This window comes from Narcine bancroftii, chromosome 6, assembly GCF_036971445.1.
Source record: "Narcine bancroftii isolate sNarBan1 chromosome 6, sNarBan1.hap1, whole genome shotgun sequence".
Classification (NCBI taxonomy): Eukaryota; Metazoa; Chordata; class Chondrichthyes; order Torpediniformes; family Narcinidae; genus Narcine; species Narcine bancroftii.
Window position 1 is genome coordinate 31,111,034 of NC_091474.1, and position 21,095 is coordinate 31,132,128.

At 39.2% G+C, this 21,095-nt stretch overlaps 1 protein-coding gene and 1 long non-coding RNA gene across 10 annotated transcripts in view; one reads left to right on the top strand and one right to left on the bottom strand.

Moving 5' to 3' along the window:
- Window positions 1–19,632, top strand: part of bcas1 (brain enriched myelin associated protein 1) — a 129,422-nt gene extending 109,790 nt beyond the window's left edge. For 4 of the 5 annotated variants that reach the window (XM_069884596.1, XM_069884597.1, XM_069884598.1 and 1 more), the window contains 2 exons: window positions 9,393–9,674; window positions 17,536–19,632. In XM_069884596.1, coding sequence (XP_069740697.1) covers window positions 9,393–9,674; window positions 17,536–17,610 — 357 coding nt within the window. In that variant the 3' untranslated portion in view covers window positions 17,611–19,632. The remainder of the gene's footprint in view (window positions 1–9,392; window positions 9,675–17,535) is intronic. The other variant, XM_069884600.1, reaches the window with a different exon arrangement.
- Window positions 1–21,095, bottom strand: part of LOC138735926 (uncharacterized) — a 196,388-nt gene that overhangs the window by 61,730 nt on the left and 113,563 nt on the right. The gene's annotated exons all lie outside the window — the stretch shown is intronic.

Genomic DNA, 21,095 nt, shown 5'->3' on the forward strand with positions numbered 1-21,095 from the left:
CTGTTCCCAGTTGATCCTTCCAGTTATTTCACATTTGAGCTTCCTTTCATTTTAAGCTGACATTAACATTGCGTTCACATTGGTGTTCATTGCCTCCTCTCTTTCTTGAAGCTGACCACATCACAAAGCTGCTCCCCTCGTGAAATCACGAGATGGACTAGTGGCCAGTCGGGAAAACCAGCCTTCTCCAGGAAAATAGGAAAAAAGTTAGGAAAAAGCAAAGCATAACAAAAATAAAATATAAGAAGTAGAAGATAAAGATGCAGAGAAGAGAAAGAAGATGGCTTCCAAGAAGGAGAAAGTAAAAACAAATGGAAAAAAAGTAGAAGAGTCGCCGGAGAAGAAAGAAGAAGGCTTTACCTGCATGAAGGAACAGGACACTGTGGTGGCGAGGAGTGCCCGACCCTTGAGGTCAGTGCCTGCCCTGCTGAGTCATGACCTACCAGTCGGTGCACTACAAAATTGGCTCTCAGAGCCAAACAAAAGTGCGCAGTGCACAATCAAAGGAGAAAGAGGACACCAGCGAGAGGGGGGCTCAGCAGAGGAGCGGGCTGTCACAGAGCGAACAGCTGAGGAATGCCCAACACCAGGGCACTCAGCTGGAGGACGAGGAAGGCAGCAGAAGACGTGGGAGATAGACAGAGGGATGACCGACAAGTAGACAGACGTCAGGAAGCACAACAGACGAGCAGCCCAGGAGGGGAGGACCAGTAACAAGAGGCCCAACCAAGAGATACAAGCAGCTCATCAGGAAAAACAGAAGAGACACAGACACAAAGAAGAGAAGAAGACACAAACACAGATACTGACACAGAAGAAGAGGAAGAAGACCAAGATCTTCACAGAGAAATAGAAGGTAAAACTGATGGACAAAGAGAAATAAAAGGTAAAACTGATGAACAGAATATAGATAAAGAATTTTTTGAAGAACAAATGAGGTCACTAAAAGAATGGTTAGCATTAGAGTTTAATGAAATTAAAAGGAAAATGAAAAGAACAGAAGATAAAATGCAAAGGTTAGAAATGGTAATGACAGAAATAGGGAAAAGTAGAGAATGTGGAAGAGCGGGAAATAACTGTAGAAATGGAAGTAAATAACTTAAGAGAAAAATTGGAAGAAAGTGACAAAAAAATTAAAGAGACACAAGAGTTGTTATCTCAGAAAATTGATATGTTGGAAAATTATAGTAGGCGAAACAACATAAAAATAGTGGGCCTGAAGGAGGGTGAAGAAGCCACAGACATGAAGGAATTTCTAAAAGGATGGATCCCGATGGTCCTGGGAATGACAGAAATGCAGGAAGAAATGGAAATAGAAAGGGCACACAGAGCATTAGCTCCGAAACCACAGACACATCAAAAACCAAGATCCATCTTAGTAAAATTTTTGAGATACATGTTAAGAGAAAATATACTGCAACGGGAAAGGAATAAAGTTAGAGAAGATAATAAATCATTGGAATACAAGGGTCAAAAAATATTTTTTTACCCGGACATAAGTTTTGAACTCTTAAAGAGGAGGAAGGAGTTTAATACAGCGAAAATGATTTTATGGATAAAAGGTTAGAAATTCATATTAAGACATCCAGCCGTGCTTAAAATATTTATACGCGGGGAGGAAAGCAGACTGTTCTCGGATCCAGAGAAAGCTCAAGAATTCGCAGAACGTTTGCAGGACAGGAGAAGAAATGAAGAGATGTAACAAGAACAAAGAACAGTGATAAAGTATATATAAAGATGTAAAAACAATGTATATGTAAAGAACTAAAGAGGGAAAAGAGAAGGGAAGGAAGGGAGTAAGGGAGGAAAAAGGAGAGAGAGCTTTGTTATATGTGATTAAAAAAAAGTGTTTTCTGGAGAGGACTGGGTAGAGGGGGAATAACCGTCACTGCAAAATCAGTTGACGCTGCAAACAAGATCGCAATCCAAATGAAAAGGGCAGTTGTGGTTGCCTGGCAAGGGATATGGGGCAACTCAGAGAGGGGGGAGCTTTTGGGGTTAAGGTATTAGTGGATGTGGGAACTGCGGGGGTACTTTATGTTTTAAATGTGTTGTTGTACATTAAGTGTAATAAGAGAAAACTAAGAGATGAAAATGGGGTAAAGGGGATGGAGGGGGTGAAGAGGTGGAAAAGAGGTGTATGCAAGATATAAGATGGCCATGTTGAACTATAAACATTAATGGAATACATAACCAAATTAAAAGGAAGAGGCTACTAAATTTATTGAAGAAAGAAAAAATAGATATAGCATTTGTGCAGGAAACGCATCTAACTGAAGTGGAACATAACAAATTAAAGAGAGACTGGGTAGAAAACGTAGCGGCAGCATCCTATAATTCAAAAACTAGAGGTATAGCCATATGAGTTAACAAAAATGTACCAATCGAAATAGAGGAGGAAATAATAGATCCAGCAGGGAGGTATGTAATGATAAAGTGTCAGATATACTCAGAATTTTGGAATTTGCTCAATATATATGCACCTAATGAGGAGGATCAAAAGTTTATGCAGGATATTTTTTTAAAGATTGCAGACATACAAGGAAATATATTGATAGGAGAGGATTTTAACCTTAATTTAGATCCAATGTTGGATAAAACTGGACAAAAGACAACCAAAAAGAATAAAGTAGCCAAATTTATGGTTAAATCAATGCAGGAAATGAAACTTATGGATATATAGAGGAGGCAACACCCAAGAGAGAAAGAATTTTCATATTGTTCGAGTAGGCACAAAACTTACTCATGGATTGATATGTTTTTGTTGTCGGCCCATATTCAAGGGAGAGTTAGGAAAACTGAATATAAAGCTAGACTTTCTTTGGCTTGGCTTTGTGGATGAAGATTTATGGAGGGGTAATGTCCATGTCAGCTGCCTTCTCGTTTGTGGCTGACAAGTCCGATGTGGGACAGGCAGACACGGTTGCAGCGGTTGCAAGGGAAAATTGGTTGGTTGGGGTTGGGTGTTGGGTTTTTCCTCCTTTGTCTTTTGTCAGTGAGCTGGGCTCTGCAGTCTTCTTCAAAGGAGGTTGCTGCCCGCCGAACTGTGAGGCGCCAAGATGCACGGTTTGAGGCGATATCAGCCCACTGGCGGTGGTCAATGTGGCAGGCACCAAGAGATTTCTTTAGGCAGTCCTTGTACCTCTTCTTTGGTGCACCTCTGTCTCGGTTGCCAGTGGAGAGCTCGCCATATAACACGATCTTGGGAAGGCGATGGTCCTCCATTCTGGAGACGTGACCTACCCAGCGCAGTTTGATCTTCAGCAGCGTGGATTCGATGCTGTCGGCCTCTGCCATCTCGAATACTTCGATGTTGGAGATGAAGTCACTCCAATGAATGTTGAGGATGGAGCTTTAATTGCCCATTCACAGCCAGCTCTTCAGCGCTTGACGTCCTGATTTTTCGGAAGCTGCCAAAGTGTTTGGCCTGGAAGACAGCCTGAAGAAAACTGAGGTCCTCCATCAGCCAGCTCCCCACCATGACTACCAGCCCCCCCACATCTCCATCGGGTACACAAAACTCAAAACGGTCAACCAGTTTACCTATCTCGGCTGCACCATTTCATCAGATGCAAAGATCGACAACGAGATAGACAACAGACTCGCCAAGGCAAATAGTGCCTTTGGAAGACTACACAAAAGAGTCTGGAAAAACAGCCAACTGAAAAACCTCACAAATATTAGCATATACAGAGCCGTTGTCATACCCACGCTCCTGTTCGGCTCCGAATCATGGGTCCTCTACCGGCATCACCTACGGCTCCTAGAACGCTTCCACCAGCGTTGTCTCCGCTCCATCCTCAACATTGGACTTTCTTTGGCTTGGCTTCGCGGATGAAGGTTTATGGAGGGGTAATGTCCACGTCAGCTGCAGCCTCATTTGTGGCTGACAAGTCCAATGCTGGACAGGCAGACACGGTTGCAGCGGTTGCAAGGGAAAATCAGATCATTCACCCCTGTTATTAGCAATAGAACTGGAGGACATCCCACCAAAAACATATAGATGGAGGTTAAACTCCATGCTACTTAAAAGACTGGAATTTAGAGAGTTTATTGAATGCCAAATTAAAACATATTTTGAAATAAACACAGGATCAGTGAAAGACAAATTTATATTATGGCACACAATGAAAGCCTTCATTAGAGGGCAGATAATAAGTTATGTGACTAAGATGAAAAACGACTACAATCGGGAAATATAACAGTTAGAAATGGGAGATAGTAAGTACAGAAAAGGAACTAGTAAAAAGGGATGATATAATGAAAAGGAGAGAATTGGCAGACAAAATAATTAAATACAAAACATTACAAACGTTCAAGGTGGAGAAGTCATAATGAAAACAAAGCAAAAGTATTATAAACTGGGAGAAAAAAAACACATCAAATATTAGCCTGGCAACTTAAAACAGAACAAGCTAAAAGAATGATACTGGCATAAAGAAAAAAGGACAAATAAATTACATATAATCCAACAGAGATTAATGAAAATTTTAAGGAATTTTATGAACAATTGTATCAAACTGAGAATGAGAGGAAAGATGATAAAATAGAGGAATTTTTAGCTAAAATTGAACTGCCGAAATTCCAAGAAGAGGAACAAAACAAATTAATAACACCATTTGAAATAGAAATAGAAGAAGAACAGGATATATTAAAAAAGCTTCTGAACAATAAAACACCAGGAGAAGATGGATTTCCAATAGAATTTTATAAAACATGTAAAGAGTTATTAATTCCTCCCCTCCTGGAAGTAATGAACCAGATAGAAGAAACACAAAACTTGCCAGATTCATGTAAGACAGCAAAAATTACAATAATACCAAAGATGGGGAAGGATCCATTAACACCAGCATCATATAGACCAATATCCCTACTTAACTCAGACTATAAGATAGTAGCGAAATGATTAGCAAACAGATTGGCTGATTGTGTACCTAAAATAGATCAAACTGGATTTATTAAGAAAAGATGAACAGCGGACAATGTCTGCAAACTTATTAATCTAATCCATGCAGTTCAAGTACATAAGAAACCAACAGTGGCTGTTGCTCTAGATGCAGAAAAAGCCTTTGACAGAGTAGAGAAGAATTACTTATTTAAAGTATTACAGAAGTTCAATCTACCAGAAAAATATATAAATTGGATTAAAGCATTGTATAATGGACCATTGGCGAAGGTAACAGTAAATGGATATGTATCGAATCACTTTAAATTAAGTAGGTCAACTAGACAGGGATCTCCACTATCCCCCTCATTGTTCACTTTAGCAATAGAAAATTTGGCAGAACTGATAAGAATAGAAAATAAAATAAAAGGGTTAAAAATAAAGGAGAAGGAGTTCTAACAGAACCAGAGGTATCAATAAAAGAATTACATAAGAAATTGAAGGTATATGGAGAAATATCGGGGTACAATATCAACGCAAATAAAAGTGAAGTGATGCCAATGAGTAACGCAGACTATACAGAATTTAAAAAAGAACCACCATTTAAATGGCAAGAACAAGCAATCCGATACCTAGGGATCAGGTTAGATAATAACTTAAACCACCTGTACAAATTAAATTATCAGCCACTAATAAAGAAATTGCATGAAGACTTAAAACATTGAAAAGAATTACCGCTAACATTGATAGGGAGGGTAAACTGCATTAAAACGAACGTGTTTCCAAGGATACAATACTTATTTCAAACATTACCAATTGCTTTAACAGAAATATTCTTTAAGGAACTAACGAGAATATTAAGGAAATTCTTGTGGAAAGGGAGGAATCCAAGGGTAGCGTTAGATAAATTAGCAGAGAGGTATAATCAAGGTAGTTTGCAGTTACCAAATTTTATAAATTATTATAGAGCCACACAATTAAGGTATTTATCAGATTTTTACCAAACAAGGGAAAAACCAGCCTGGACTAAGTGATATGTGATACTGAACTAGATAAAATAGGGGAAAAGGTACCAGAATATATACTTTATAAATGGGAAGAAAAGCTGGTGCAATATAAAAACTCACCAGTACTGCATCATTTACTTAATACATGGAAGAAGATCCACTTAGAAAGGAAAAAAAATGAATGATCAAATCCCAAAATTACTATTGACGCAAAATCCGCTAATCCCTTTTACAATAGACAACCTTTCCTTTAGGGAATAGGAGAGAAAAGGAATCAAAAGAATAGAAAATTGTTTTTTAGGATATAATTTATTAACATTGGAACAGTTGAAGTACAAATATGGAATAACTCATGGTATAATGTTTGCATATCATCAATTGAAATCTTATTTAAAGGATAAATTGGGAAACAGCTTGAGATTCCCTGAAGGAAGCAGCTTTGAATATCTGATACAGACACAATGATAATTAAAAGATTTATAACCAACATGTACATTAAGCCGCAAGATAAGGAAAATGAAATAAACTATAAACCTAAGCAGAAGTAGGAAAAGGATCTAAACATAAAGATAAAAAAATGAAGTATGGGAAAAGTTATGTTTTGGAACTATGAAGAATACAATAAACACAAGGTTATGCACGATAAAGTATAATTGGTGACCCACAGTATATATCACTCCTCAAAAATTAAAAAAATGGGATTCAACATTATCAGATAGATGTTTTCGCTATAAGAAGGAAATGGGAACAACATTACATGCAACTTGGGCATGTACGAAAGTAAATACGTTTTGGGAAGAATTAAATCAGATACTAAATAAAATTACAAAAAATAACTGACCAAAAAAACAAGAGATATTTCTTTTAAGTAACATAAGAAGTAGAGAATTAGGCCTCAAATTGGATAAAGTGCAAAAAAAAAATCATTATGATAGCCTTAGCAATAGCAAAAAAATGTATAATGTCAACTTGGAAAATGGAACAGAGCATGAGTATACAGCAATGGTACATGGAAATGAATAAATGTATTCCATTGGAAAAAATAACATATAATTTAAAAAATAAAGTCACAATGTTTGAACAAATTTGGGAAGTGTACATGGAACATATTAGAGAGAGCTTGCCTATGACCTCCATCCCTGAAAATGTTAAGAAGACAAAATGACTAGATTCAGTGTGACTCGACTAGATTCAATAGATGATGCATTTTTCTTGTTTATTTTCCTTTGTGTGAAGATATTATTTTATGGCTTTATTGTATTGTATATTTATTGAATATTTATGGGTTTTGGAGGGGGTGGCTAGAGGGGAGGGAGGGAAAAGGGGAAAAAAAGGGGAGAAAAGACCACTGTGTAAATTTAATGAGAAACGTTTGTATATATTTTGGTTGATATGGTTCATAGTGTGAAAAATAAAAAAATATTTAAAAACAACAAAGCTGCTCCCCTTTACCTCAGTTTCCTCATCAATGACAGGCCTGGAAAAACATACTAAACCTAGAATACTTTAACAAGACCAGGAGTTCCCACCCACTGTGATTAACAAGAGTAAGTTTATCAGGATTCATTGAAGAGCAGGGTGAGTAATGGAACAAGATGAATTTTTGGGGTATAATTTTCACAACAAGCATTTGAAAATAAATGGCTATTTTTTGTTGTTAAAATAAATACCTCTAAAATTAGCATAAAAATGAAGAAACATTCAAATCTACCAAATTCATATAAACAGCCTGCAAGAGCATTATTAATATGCAAAGGAAAATATGGCTTTCTTTTAAAATATTGTAAAACATGCAGACAATTTCAGTTTAAAATGTATTATAGACTCTGTTTACAAAGACTGTTCTCTAATAAATTCTACATAGAATAACTATTCTCCCTTTTATTCCTATATTCTTGCCAATGGAATTCAGATTGGCAAAAGATTATGTTTTTCAATTGAATGCATTTTTACTCCAGCCTTTTGAGAAATGTTGTGAATGACATTGTTTAGTTCCCACTCAGGCCTTAGCCTGAGGCATGGTTAAATCTGTTAATGCCATAATTTTAAACCCCAATGTCACATTTTTCATTCTACCACACTAATTTTATTCAGGTCACTTTCCACACATACACATAAACCTACAAGCCACCCTGCCTGCATTCAAAACACTCTGCTTTGTTTACATTACTTCATTCTTTCTCTTGCTTTTCCTACAACCTTGGAAAACAAATTGTCTTGAGTTACTGGAATCTTAAGCAGAAACAGAAATGCTGGAAGAAGCATCTATGGAAAGAGAAAACAGTGATCTCAGGTCAGAGATCCAGATTTTGCCTGACTGGATGAGTTCTTCCAGAACTTCACTTTCCAGCATTTTACAAACTTAGATTTTTCCACTTCCTCTCTGCCGCACATTAGGGTTAGGCTATTTTTTTTTAAATTGCCCCAAGGGTGAGATTAGAATCCCATTTTCTCATTATTTTTCTACCAACACAATCAATGATTTCACCCTTGGCCAGGTGTTGCCTATCATTAACATTCTGATAATCCACCATCACACTATCTGGCTGCACCTTCTTTAAATTCACTAGCACGGTTTGGCCTTGCTGTTTGGAACTCACCAGGATCCCAATTCCACCCCACCCCCTTGTAATTTATTATGATACTGTTTCCTTTTTTTTGTACTGAAACTCACCAGGGCCCCACTTCTCACACTTGTTTGCAATTCACTGGGGCACTGTTTTCCATGTTCCTTTGAAACTTACCAGATTCACTGGAAAATTTATTTACAATACTTTGCAATTTAACTGAAAATGGAGATTTGGTTACTCAAAGGAATAGTCCCCGAAAGTGCAGAAAATCTGCAATTTTGACATCACAAAAGGTCCAAGTTTGCTGGATTAACAGACTTCCACTGGATGTCAAAGTCAGAATTGCAGAAGTCCTTTCAATTGCTGCACTATTATTTCCAGCGACAATTATTCCTTGCAATTTTTAGGCAGACCTTTGGAATTCAGAATGATTTGCTTCCACTCTTGTCTTTAGGTGTTTGAGGTAACAATTTGGGAACCTAAGACTCTTCTACAGATGAGGAAGCTGGCGGGTTGATGTACTCCTGTGCCATTCCTATTCACTGTCTGTGTGCTTCTGATGAATGGTCTTGAGGTTTTGAATGTTCCTTCTCTTCTACACAAGGAGTGTAGTTTTTCTTAGAAGTAAATTATTGAATCGTTTCCTCTGTCTGCCTGTTAACAAGTTCCTGTGATAGTGTTCAGAAAAGAGCATCCTTTTTAGGAATCTAGTGTCAGCAGCGCATATAACATGGCCCATTGGATGTGTTGCCCTGTACAGAACACTGATATGGTTCATCTATCTTTCCAGTGAATGCCTGTACAACATTAACAAACATATGCCATGCATTATTTTGCAATTTACTGATATTGAACAAAAAATCATGTGAGTCAATCTATTGCAAGAAGTTTTCAAGCAATAACTTAAGATTCTGACTGCATCCTTTGCAGGAATCAAGTCCGATAGGGGACCCTGCAACGAAAGGACATGAAGTAGAAAATTCAGTTGAACCACAAAAAACGACCAAAGACAATACAAAGCAGAAAAAGTCAGTCCCAGAGATCAATCAAGAAGAAACTCGGCAAACAAAATATTTGGAATCCCTTCCTCCCACACAGCAACAAAGCGGCATTTCAGAGCCAAGACCAAATGGCAGCAGCGACAAAACCAAAGAAACTCCTGAGAAGAGATTGGAAAAGAAACAATCATTTGGGATGTTCCTAAAGCAGTTGGTATGTTAAAAGAAGCTCAGATCAAATAATTATCTGAAGTTTTAGTTTAGAAACTAAATGAAACACACACACACACACACACACACACACACAAATAATTCATTGGGAAACTTGAGTTTCATCAAACTGCAATAATAGCTTTGCTTGTGTTCCAAGCTGTTTTATCCTTCTAAGTTCTCTAAAAAATATAATATATTTATTTAATATATACAGCTGGGTTCATGAAAGAAGTTTAGGGCTGTTTAATATTTGACTGAAAGTGCAAAAAGGAATAGAAATAATAATGTTCATGAACCTGTCATTTCAAAAACTCTACTTTAAAAAAATGGGCCAAGGCTCAGACTTGCAAACAGTTCATCTTTTGCTGCGAATGGAAGACACTATTTCAGTTTTTCTCTCTCCTTGTCTCAATTCCTCCACAGTTGATTGGAAATTAGCACACAAATGGCAGACAAGTAATAACAAGTTGGCCCTGCCTGGAATACATGCCAGCTTTCTAATGGCACCCCACCCAAGGGAACAATATTCCATCACATGTAATAAAACAGGACTTGTTCAGGAAACTTTTCCAAAGGCCATTCATTCAAGGGTTTTTGCCATGATATTGATCACCAGAGGAAGTCAGCACTGGTTCAAGAGAATGAGGACAAAAAGATATGTAGGAATGCAGAGAAATGAATGGTGGACAGTGGGAGTTGTGGATCAGAAAGAAAATCATGGAGGGAGAATTGCAGAGGGCAGAGTGAGTATAGGTTTGGTCAGGGAGATGCTTGGCATACTTGCTCAGATGAGAGTCAGTGTAGGGGAGCTGTTAGGGGAAGAATGAGGCCCAGAGGGCATCAGTATCAAGGAGAAAGTTCAGCAGGTGTAAACATTAAGAAAGAATCCTTAAGTGAAAAGCATCCGAGATAAAGAAAGGATACATCAGTCTTCTCTGCAGTTGCTCACTTAGGCCAGGAACCCCTAAAATACTGAAGCAGGCCTGGTGCTTCCAGTTAAGGCCAGTCTTACTGATAGGAGGTCTACACTCTGGGCTCCTTTGGGCAGTATAAATTTGTATAGGTAATGTCCAAATATGTCATTTGAAAATGCACTGCATGCCCTGGAGCCTCATTGTGTTGGGGCAACCTCTGCAGACCACGTCTGCCAAAATTGTAGCATGTTCATAACAGCAGATTATAATTCCATTATGAAGCACATACAAAAATAATAGAAATTTGAGGCCAATATGTATCCAATCCAATGCCACTGCTACCCATTTCAGTACAGACGAATGTGTTGGATTAATTTACACAGATTATCTTTCATTGCAAGCCACTTCTTATCAAAGTAAAATGATTATATAATTGGATTATAAACTAAATTTAGAACTTTTTCCTGAAGTTTTGCTGTTATGAATTGTGATTCTATATTTAACAAATTTTGAATATTTTTGTACATGGTCTGTAGGTCACCAGTTTAGACAGAAATAATAAATTGCATTATAAATCTCTGATCATAACACCACACCTTCTATAACAACATGTTTAAATTTCATTTTGGGTCAATGTGCACAATTGATATTGTGTTCACATTTTCCTTTCACTTTAAAAGTTCAAAGTTCTTTTATTGTCACACAATAATGCATTAAAAATAATATACATGATATACTTCAACTTATGTCTGCCGTAAGGCAAACAAAGAATCACCATAAGCCTTACCTGGTGCCCCTAACAATAAAAGAGAGTCCCTTTAGAGATATTGAACATCTGTGCATACGTTCAGATTCCAGTTCAACCCATCAGCAATCCGAGCTGTATTGGTTGCCCTTCTTGCCTCTTGAATCCTGGTTCTGAAACCTGGTTCCCATGGGCAGTCCACAGCCTGTGTGAGTCCTTTGACCACAAGTTGCCAATCATCTGCACTCTGTGTGGGTCCTTCAGCCTGTGAGCACTTCGCTGGTCCACTGTCCTGTAGGGTTATCTCCTATGCTTCTCCTTCTCAACAGGGGTGTTCTCCCCATTTCTGGTGCTCTGCCCTGGTTCGTTGCTCCCCTGGAGTCTGCAACCCCTCGTGATATGCTGCCCAGCACAGGTGCCACCATCTTGGGCACAGACCCTGAGGTTGTAGGCATTTTTTTTTAAAAATCAGCGTCAGCTCCTTTAACAGCCTGTACAGAGCCATCCCCATTAAGACCATGTGGAAGGACCCTGTGGAACAGCGCTGTCTCCACTACTGGATCCACCCCAGTGGCAGCCCCACTATTGTTTATAATCCCCCGTGACTATGTATCTAAATTCTGGAAAAATACATCAGATAGAATATAAACTGGAGAATTAATGAAAAAAAGATCTGAAATATCGTCAAGAGATATAAAGAATGTGATTCTAGTATTATCTTTGGTCTCAGATTTAATAGATGAGATGAAGCGTGTCATGAATATTTACAGCTTTTGATTAATATCCAAAGAAACTGAGATTAAACAGTTCCATGTTAAGATTTTCTGATTAATGTTGAATATAAATATAGTATAAAGTGCAATAAGAATGCATTCTTGTGACTAACATCATTTGTTTATCCTTCATGCAAGTTAAGCCTGCTTTGATGTTTTACATAAAGCAACTACATAACATTAATTGATAGCAGAATTATCAAGCATTGTCGTGCTTCTAATGAACACATTAAGGGGTATAATGATTATGATGTCCAGGATGAATTACTGGATCTTATTCTTTTCAATGGTGTTGCTCTCTTGCAAATTTTCAGTGTTTTGCTGTGCAATTATCTTTTATTCTCCAACACTGTTGTGAAGGCTTTGTTCTCAAATTTTGTGCTTGTGTTATTCTCATCTGTGGATGATTTAGGGATGCCAAAATTGATCTCAGCATCCAAGATTAAGGTGGGACAATAATTTCTTTTGCTGATTGTTCATGAGCAACTGCCTGCTTAAGGGACCCAAATGCCAGAATTCTGATTACCTTCATGGTTGAATAGTCAGCTATGATTCTTTGTAATGCTCGCATTAAAAATAATGTCAGCTTGTGCGAGGTTCAAGGATAATTGTTAGTTTGGCATACAACTAAAATATTCATAATTTTTTTCTCCTGTACAATGTTGTTTTTCTCTGAAAAGAACCAACTGTTCTACATTTTTCACAGTCAGTAACCTTGGATGAATGCTGTTGTTAATTTCTGTTTAATCTGTTTTCTTCTGTTCAATATTTCACCACAATTGCAACATGATGGAGAGTAAAATAAATTAAAAGCAGGTCTTTGCTGAGTTAGCTGTTCTAAAATTGGACATGGGTACAAATGCTGTGGTGGACTCCAGTATCTCTAAGTTAGGATAAGCTTCCTGTTTACAATTGCCAAAGTTGACCCTTCTATTGAAAGCACATGTGTGTGAATGGCAAAGGAGAACAGGATTAAATTTAACCATGAAGTACTTCACCACTGAAGAGGTCTGTGCACTGTCATCCATGAACAAACCAATATACTGGACAGGGACCTAGAAAGAACATTCAGCAAAGAGTGGAGGAATTTAAAGGGAAATATATAATGTTACATGTCTGATACAGTATGCAAGACCTCCTCTACCATCTTGTTCCCATACTTTAATCATCTTCTGTGTAAAAAAAAATGGCCTAGCAAACCAATAAAAATTATATGTCAGAGAAACACCATGATTACAAATTACAAGAGGAAGGGAGTCACGATGAGACTTTATGTAACCATGCTTCAGACATAACTGGAGGAAAGTGTCCTATATTGAGTGTCACCACCTAGAAAAGGAGTAAATGTTGATATCAGGATGTAGAATAGATTCACTGAAATTATTCCAGGGATGAAGGACTTCAATGGTGTGCATATGTTGGGTTATTCACCTTGGAATAAAAAAAATTTGCAAGGAGATGTGACATTTAAAATCATGAAGGATATGAATGGAATAAATCAAAAATACTTGCTCTGTTGGGTCAGGAGCTGGAAGACCCAGAATGAAAATCTTAAAAACTGCAGTTGCATGAAATCTAAAATAAAAACAGGGGGTAGGAGTACATATAATCACCTTTTACGTTCCTTTTTAAAGAATGTGGAGATCCCAGGGCATGATTTAAAATGTAAAAAAAGTTGTTCAATAACAATACCTTTGCAGAGGCAAGTCATCAAGCTGGCTTGCACAGGGCAGGGAATCCCAAGCAGAACCAAATGTCTTAGCTCTGACATTCAGTCTTTTCGCAAGGGAATAGGATGGAGCCAGAGAAAGTGACACATCTTTCCATCTGCCACAAAAACCAGGTGATCTAATCTGGTCTGAACAAAGAACAAATTCTTCTGCACTTCATTTTTTTTAACTGTTTCACTTTTTGCCTACTTTCTTTTGAAAGAGGCAATCTTTCGTAAAAGGACCAAATGCTGCTTTAATACGTGGACAATTATGCAAATGACAATAAATCCTATTAAATATTGATAAACAGCACATCGGTCACATCTTGTTAAAAGTATGATAATAAAAGCAAGCTAAATCAATTGTTATAAACAACAAAGCTGAGAAAATGAATCCCCACTCCCCACCCATTCTAAAATCAAAAGAGGTGACATGGCACAAAAACCCAGCCACAGCAATCTGCAAGGAAGGCAACATTATCGCAGATGGATTAGAAGAAGCCTGACGATAACCGATCTACCAATTATATTGAAAATCACGCAGTGAATGTGGAAATCCAGTTACACTAGAAGCTAATGGGCGAATGATAATGTTGCATTCAGGAAAAATATCTTTCAGGTCATGTAGTTAGTAGTAGTGAAGAAGGGTTAGCTGAAAATAAAATTAGGCCATTTCACGTCGGGCCTCTGCCTGGAGGCCAGCTACAAGAGTGGATCGAAAACTTAAAACTTACCTTTCAGACAGATGCCCTAAAATGCTGCTCCAGCATCCCATTTATATCCAGAAGCGCCCTCCGGAGCCAAAGGTGGCGGGGCAACTGGTGCTGTAGTGCCACCTGTCATAAATATATGGCAGAGTAATGGCCGTCTTACCTACCCATGATCCCCCATGCAGCTGGAACCACTCTGTGGTTTCCAGAACAGTTCCAGCTGCATGGGGGATTATGGGGAGGGAAGATGGCCATTGCTCTGCCCGTTTTGAGCTGCAGAGAGCAGCCCCAAAGGCTGAAGTGGCTCGGTGTGGCTGTCTCAACCTGGACCGGCTGCCCCCTCCCACTGCCCCGCTGGCCCCCGCTGATGGCTTCCACTGCCCTAAGGGCTCTCGCTGCCCCGAAGGCTCCCGTCCTCTGCCCCTGCCTTGGAGGGAGAAGAGTGAGTGGGGCGATGGGTCGAGGGCTGACAGCATCAACAGCCTGCCCCTAAACGGCTGCTTGCAGCAGCTGTACATTCAGGTCAGGCGGTGGAGCGCAGTGCTCCGCTAATCATCCTTCCCTGAAAAGGGTTGGAATCGGCGCCTTGGAGCCGGCCATGGCGCATTCAGGAAGGTACATCTTTAGCCCTAAAGGTGAAGAACCTCTGCCTTTACAGACAGGTGATTTACCTGCTTGAAAGTTCCTTTTGACTAAGTGCAAAGCAATGACTCTTGCTTCCCTTTATAAATTCTGATGTTTCTTTCTTCTTTGGCTTGGCTTCGCGGACGAAGATTTATGGAGGGGGTAAAAGTCCACGTCAGCTGCAGGCTCGTTTGTGGCTGACAAGTCCGATGCGGGGCAGGCAGACACGGTTGCAGCGGCTGCAGGGGAAAATTGGTTGGTTGGGGTTGGGTGTTGGATTTTTCCTCCTTTGCCTTTTGTCAGTGAGGTGGGCTCTGCGGTCTTCTTCAAAGGAGGTTGCTGCCCGCCGAACTGTGAGGCGCCAAGATGCACGGTTTGAGGCGTTATCAGCCCACTGGCGGTGGTCAATGTGGCAGGCACCAAGAGATTTCTTTAGGCAGTCCTTGTACCTTTTCTTTGGTGCACCTCTGTCACGGTGGCCAGTGGAGAGCTCGCCATATAACACGATCTTGGGAAGGCGATGGTCCTCCATTCTGGAGACGTGACCCACCCAGCGCAGCTGGATCTTCAGCAGCGTGGACTCGATGCTGTCGACCTCTGCCATCTCGAGTACTTCGACGTTAGGGATGAAAGCGCTCCAATGGATGTTGAGGATGGAGTGGAGACAACGCTGGTGGAAGCGTTCTAGGAGCCGTAGGTGATGCCGGTAGAGGACCCATGATTCGGAGCCGAACAGGAGTGTGGGTATGACAACGGCTCTGTATACGCTTATCTTTGTGAGGTTTTTCAGTTGGTTGTTTTTCCAGACCCTTTTGTGTAGTCTTCCAAAGGCGCTATTTGCCTTGGCGAGTCTGTTGTCTATCTCATTGTCGATCCTTCCATCTGATGAAATGGTGCAGCTGAGATAGGTAAACTGGTTGACCGTTTTGAGTTTTATGTGCCCGATGGAGATGTGGGGGTGGCTGGTAGTCATGGTGGGGAGCTGGCTGATGGAGGACCTCAGTTTTCTTCAGGCTGACTTCCAGGCCAAACACTTTGGCAGTTTCCGCAAAGCAGGACGTCAAGCGCTGAAGAGCTGGCTCTGAATGGGCAACTAAAGCGGCATCGTCTGCAAAGAGTAGTTCACGGACAAGTTGCTCTTGTGTCTTGGTGTGAGCTTACCACAAAAGAAAGGTACCGGTAGCAAACAAAGGCAGATTAATCTGTAGCTAGACTGCCTTTTAGTGAGGGCTTGATGGGCTAATTAAGCAGCAGCCTGTAAAACCAAATCCTGGTTATTATGCAAGTATGGAAAATTCTGGATTAAATTACAGCCTCATGAATATGGTAATCTAGCTGTGGGCTGAAAGTGTTGCAGTAACAACCTTTCTCCAGGTAACCCTTTTGTAGCCACCCTAAAAATTACACCATCCCTTAAGGGAAGACATTTTATCTGCCTCCTGCCTGATAATCTTAAAGTACATCCCCTCACTCCGCCATTCCAAACAAAAAAGCACGCAATTTGTAACGCTACCGTGTTTAGAATAAAGCAGGGCAGACTTTCTCTGAGATGCCAGAAAGCTGGAGAACCCATTTCATCAGGTCACCCACATAAGTTTGCATCCATTCATAAAATGTGTGAGGCTGCATTTGTAATGATTCTTCACTTTGAGTTCATCTTTCTCCTTTGAATTTATCTTCCCCTGGCATTTGGTGTCCTGTTTGCCCCTTTCATTCTCTCTTTTAAACCACTTAGATGTTTTAATATTTATATGTTTTTTTTAATTTGTGGCCCCTTTATAACATAGGCTACAGGCCCCACGCTACCTTAATCTGGTCCGGCTTAAAAAAACTGCATTGAGCGTACACATGTATACAAATAAAGAAATGTACACAAACTGATTGTGCATTACAGAGAGAAAAAACAAACAGAATCAATAAAGTGCAAAATTAAGGGTCCTTAAATGAGTCCCTGATTGAGCTTGTTGTTGGGTAGTCCGATGGTGAAGGGAGAGCAGGTGTTCCTGAACCTGGTGGTGCGAGTCTTGTGGCACCTCGACCTCTTTCCTGACGGCAGCAGTGAGAACAGTGTGTGCTGGGTGGTGTGGATCCTTGATGTTTGCTGCTGCTCTCCATCGGCAGCATTCCCTGTAGTTAACATCATGCAAGGTGGGATAAGTAACAATAAAATAAGTGGAGGGATGGAATGATAGGATTTCTCTGATACTGGGAAAGACTCCATGAGCCAAATAGCCTCCCTCTGTGCCATAAGGAGATATGAGACTGGGACTAATAGATGCTGTTCTATGTTTTTTCTGTGATTCCAAGTTCACCAACATTTAACTAATGTAAAGCCTTTAGAAATGTAATTACCAACATCTCCATTTTCATCTTTCTGCTTTGCAGGGAGGGAAAAAGACAGCAGACGTTGCTGTGCAAACAGATCCTGTTGTTATCCATCCTGCAGGGAAGGCGAAGTGATAGCGGTCTGGAGAGCGATCAGTCCACCCCAGGAAGCCTGCTAACATGCTTTACTACTTGGTGAAATCACAACCCGTTCATTGCTCTGACTGTCCCTCTCCATTTATGTACTGTTAGGTCAAGGCCAAGAATATCCTTCTAATTGTATTTCCATTGGATTAAAGAAAGAGTCCGAATTTTTAAAAATTGCATTGATAAATTTGAATTACATCATTTTCTATGCATAAGATAATTTCATAAATGCATACATTCACTAATGATATCAGTAATTCATTTAATTGTTTTTTTCTCTCTATCAAATGCTTACAACTGGAAACCCTGCTGTTTTATGTATTTTTCAAGGCACTTGTTCTTCCTAGCATTGAGATGTAATCATAAACTGGTTGTAAAGAATTAAATGATATCACTAATGTTATCACCTTGTTAACTTGGAGCATGGAATGACATGCTGGAAGAACTCAAAGGGGCAAAGTAGTAACTGTGGAGGCAAAGGGATGGTCAATGTTTCAGGACAGAGAGTGTAGAGGGAAGATCACTAGTGTGTAGGAAAGGAAAGGGAAGGGAAGGAGGGGTGAGATAAAGACTGAGAGGTGATGCGGAGGAGAGAATGGGAGATGGTGCTAAGTGACAGAGGAGTGTAAAGTGAGAAGCTGGTAGTTGATGGCTGCCGAATCCTCTCCTTCCCATTATCTATTTGCACCTATCATCTACCAGCCTCTCTTCATTCCTCCCTCTGTTCCCCCACCTGACTCCATCTGCCTGGCCATCATTCCCCCTCCCTTTCCTTCCCCGGCAGCTGGCTCTACCTATCATCTACCTGCCTTTTGCTCCTCCCTATCACTTCCCTCAGCAGCTACCTTCCCTCTAAGGCCTGCTAGAGGATTTGACCCAAAATGTCAATCATCCCTTTAGCCTCCACAGAGAAAATTGACCCACTGAATTCTTCCAGCTGTTTATTTTGTTTTGGTCATGATTCCAACATCTGCAGTTTCTTGTGTTTTCACACCCAATATTTGGGTCATTTTCATCCAGTGAATATCAAAGATTTTTCATTATTTGTCATGAGTGACCTAATAGTGGCTGTTAGACAAACATAAGGGAATTTGTTAGTCAGCCCTGGAATGCAATGTAGCTAAGTCAATGCTTTGTAACATGCCTCCAAAATTAATTCCACTGAAATTCTTTATATATTTTTCATTACCAATATGGGATGAATTTCTGTGCAATGCTTGCAATGCGTCATGCGGTAGTGAATGTGTTGAGCATGTGAGCAATAAGTACCATGTTTTTGATTATATTCGGGATTACGTTGAGTCTTAACATTGTTGTATTAAACTTTGTTTAAAAATTAATTGATTTGACTATCTAAAAAATATGTAAGCGTCATAGCAATATAATGCAGGTGGAATAATTTAGGCTGCGTCTGTACACCAGGGGGCAACAAACCCCTTAATTTGTAGAAAGTGTTAGAATTTGATTAGATTTTCAAACTTTTTGCTTTTGGTGGATTTTATTACAAATTACCACAAATCAGATGCATGTTGGCATGATGGTAAAATTTATTTAATTATTTCTAACATTTTAAATATCAATGGTTGAAATGCCCCATAAATATTTTGCTCATAACTCAGTGCTCTCAACATTTGTAATTTAACGTATAATTTGACCAATTACAATAGATGACCATTACCAATAATAAAAATCTTAAATGAAATGTACATAATTATTTTATGCTTTAATATTCATAGCTAAGAAAACTTTTTCTTTTGTTTCTGGCAATAGTTCAACAATATTGAAAGTTTTTTAAAAATTACTATAAAATAATTTTGCTGTAAAACTTTCATCAAGTGGTAATTGTGCTATTAAAACATCCAGAGAGCTGGGAATTGTCGCCAACTCTTTGCAAACTGTTTTGCCTTTGGATACTTCCCTTTCAAGTTTTGTGCTTGCATTTTTTCTGATTATTTTGTGCACAATTCATTTATTATTTAGTGCAATTAAAGTTATTTTTAGTGTTCAAAACCCTATTGGTGTTCCTGTTTTTAATAAAATAACCTTTTATCAGATTTACATTTATATTTAATACTTCCAACATCTGTAAAATGTTACTTTATTTAGGTTGCTCTTGGATTTTATCAGTACTTGCTTTTAAGCCTCTGACATTTTGTAAGTTAACAACACATTTGCCAACCAAAATGTTATCAACAATACAATAACTTAATTTGAAATTTCTATCAAAGAATACATCCCTTTCTCACATAAAAAAAACCCTGCTGACACTTTGTTCAACAGGAATCTAAAATCCTCTGATATGTTTCACATATTGAAAAAGAATATATTCTCATATTTATATATATGTATATTTATGTGCTCATGCAGAGTGTGTGGACAAGTTACTTAAATATGAAATTCACGAGTCAACAATTTTCAAACAAATGTGGCAATCAATTGTCAGGAATTCTACTTGATTTGTCCACCCTTCCTGTGGCAAAAGGCAATACCAATAGTGTCTAATTGAGATCAGCTAATGCAGCATAGTCCAGGGAGCAAATACAAGAATTCCTTTCCTAGTATTTCTTAACCCTTTTGCTTTGCATCTATTTTTTAAAAATGTACTTCTGTAATACTTTTCAGTGAAGAATATAATGCAGGTTTATTTTGGATTGGAAAATATCCCAGGAAAAACATTTCCAGAATTTGACTTTTGAATAAATATTTTAAAGCAACGTCTGATAAGTCAGTCAGTCAGTGAGGAGTCACGTGATGGAGTAGTGGCTGGTAGGAGAATACCAGCCCTCTCCAGAAAAGAAGAAATAAAGTGAAGAAAATACAAAGTTCAAGAAACACAAAACATAACAAATAAAAGATAAAGTTGTGGAGAAAAGAAAGAGAATGTCACCCAAGAAGGAAAAAGTAAAAACAATGGGAAAAAAAGAAGAAAAGACGCCGGAAGAGAAAGGAGAAGGCCTTACCTGCATGAAGAAACAGGGAGCCGTTGTGGACAAGAGAGCCCATTCTCCAAGGTTGGTGACGACCCAGCAGAGTCACGACCCCCCCGACCGCTGGACTGCAAAAATGGCTCTTTGAGGCAAACAAAAGTGCGCTCACTAAGGAAAAAGAGAACACCGACGGGAAAGGGGGCCCAGCTGAGGAGCAGGCAAACACAACGCGACCAGCTGAGGGATGCCCGACACCAGGGCTCTCAGCTGGACGAAGAGGAAAACGACAGGAAAAGGAGTGATAGGAAAGAAGAGCAGCAACAGATGAGTAGCCCAGAAGAAGAGGACGAACAGCAAGAAGCCAAGCAAGAAGAAGCCCAGCAAAGTGAGGCAAGCAACTCATCAGGAAAGTCTGAAGAGACACAGATACAAGGAAGAGAAGAAGAAGACACGAACACAGGTGCAGACACAAAAGAAGAGGAAGTAGAAGACCAAGATCTGGACAGAGAAATAAAAGGTAAAATAGATGGACAGAATATAGATAAA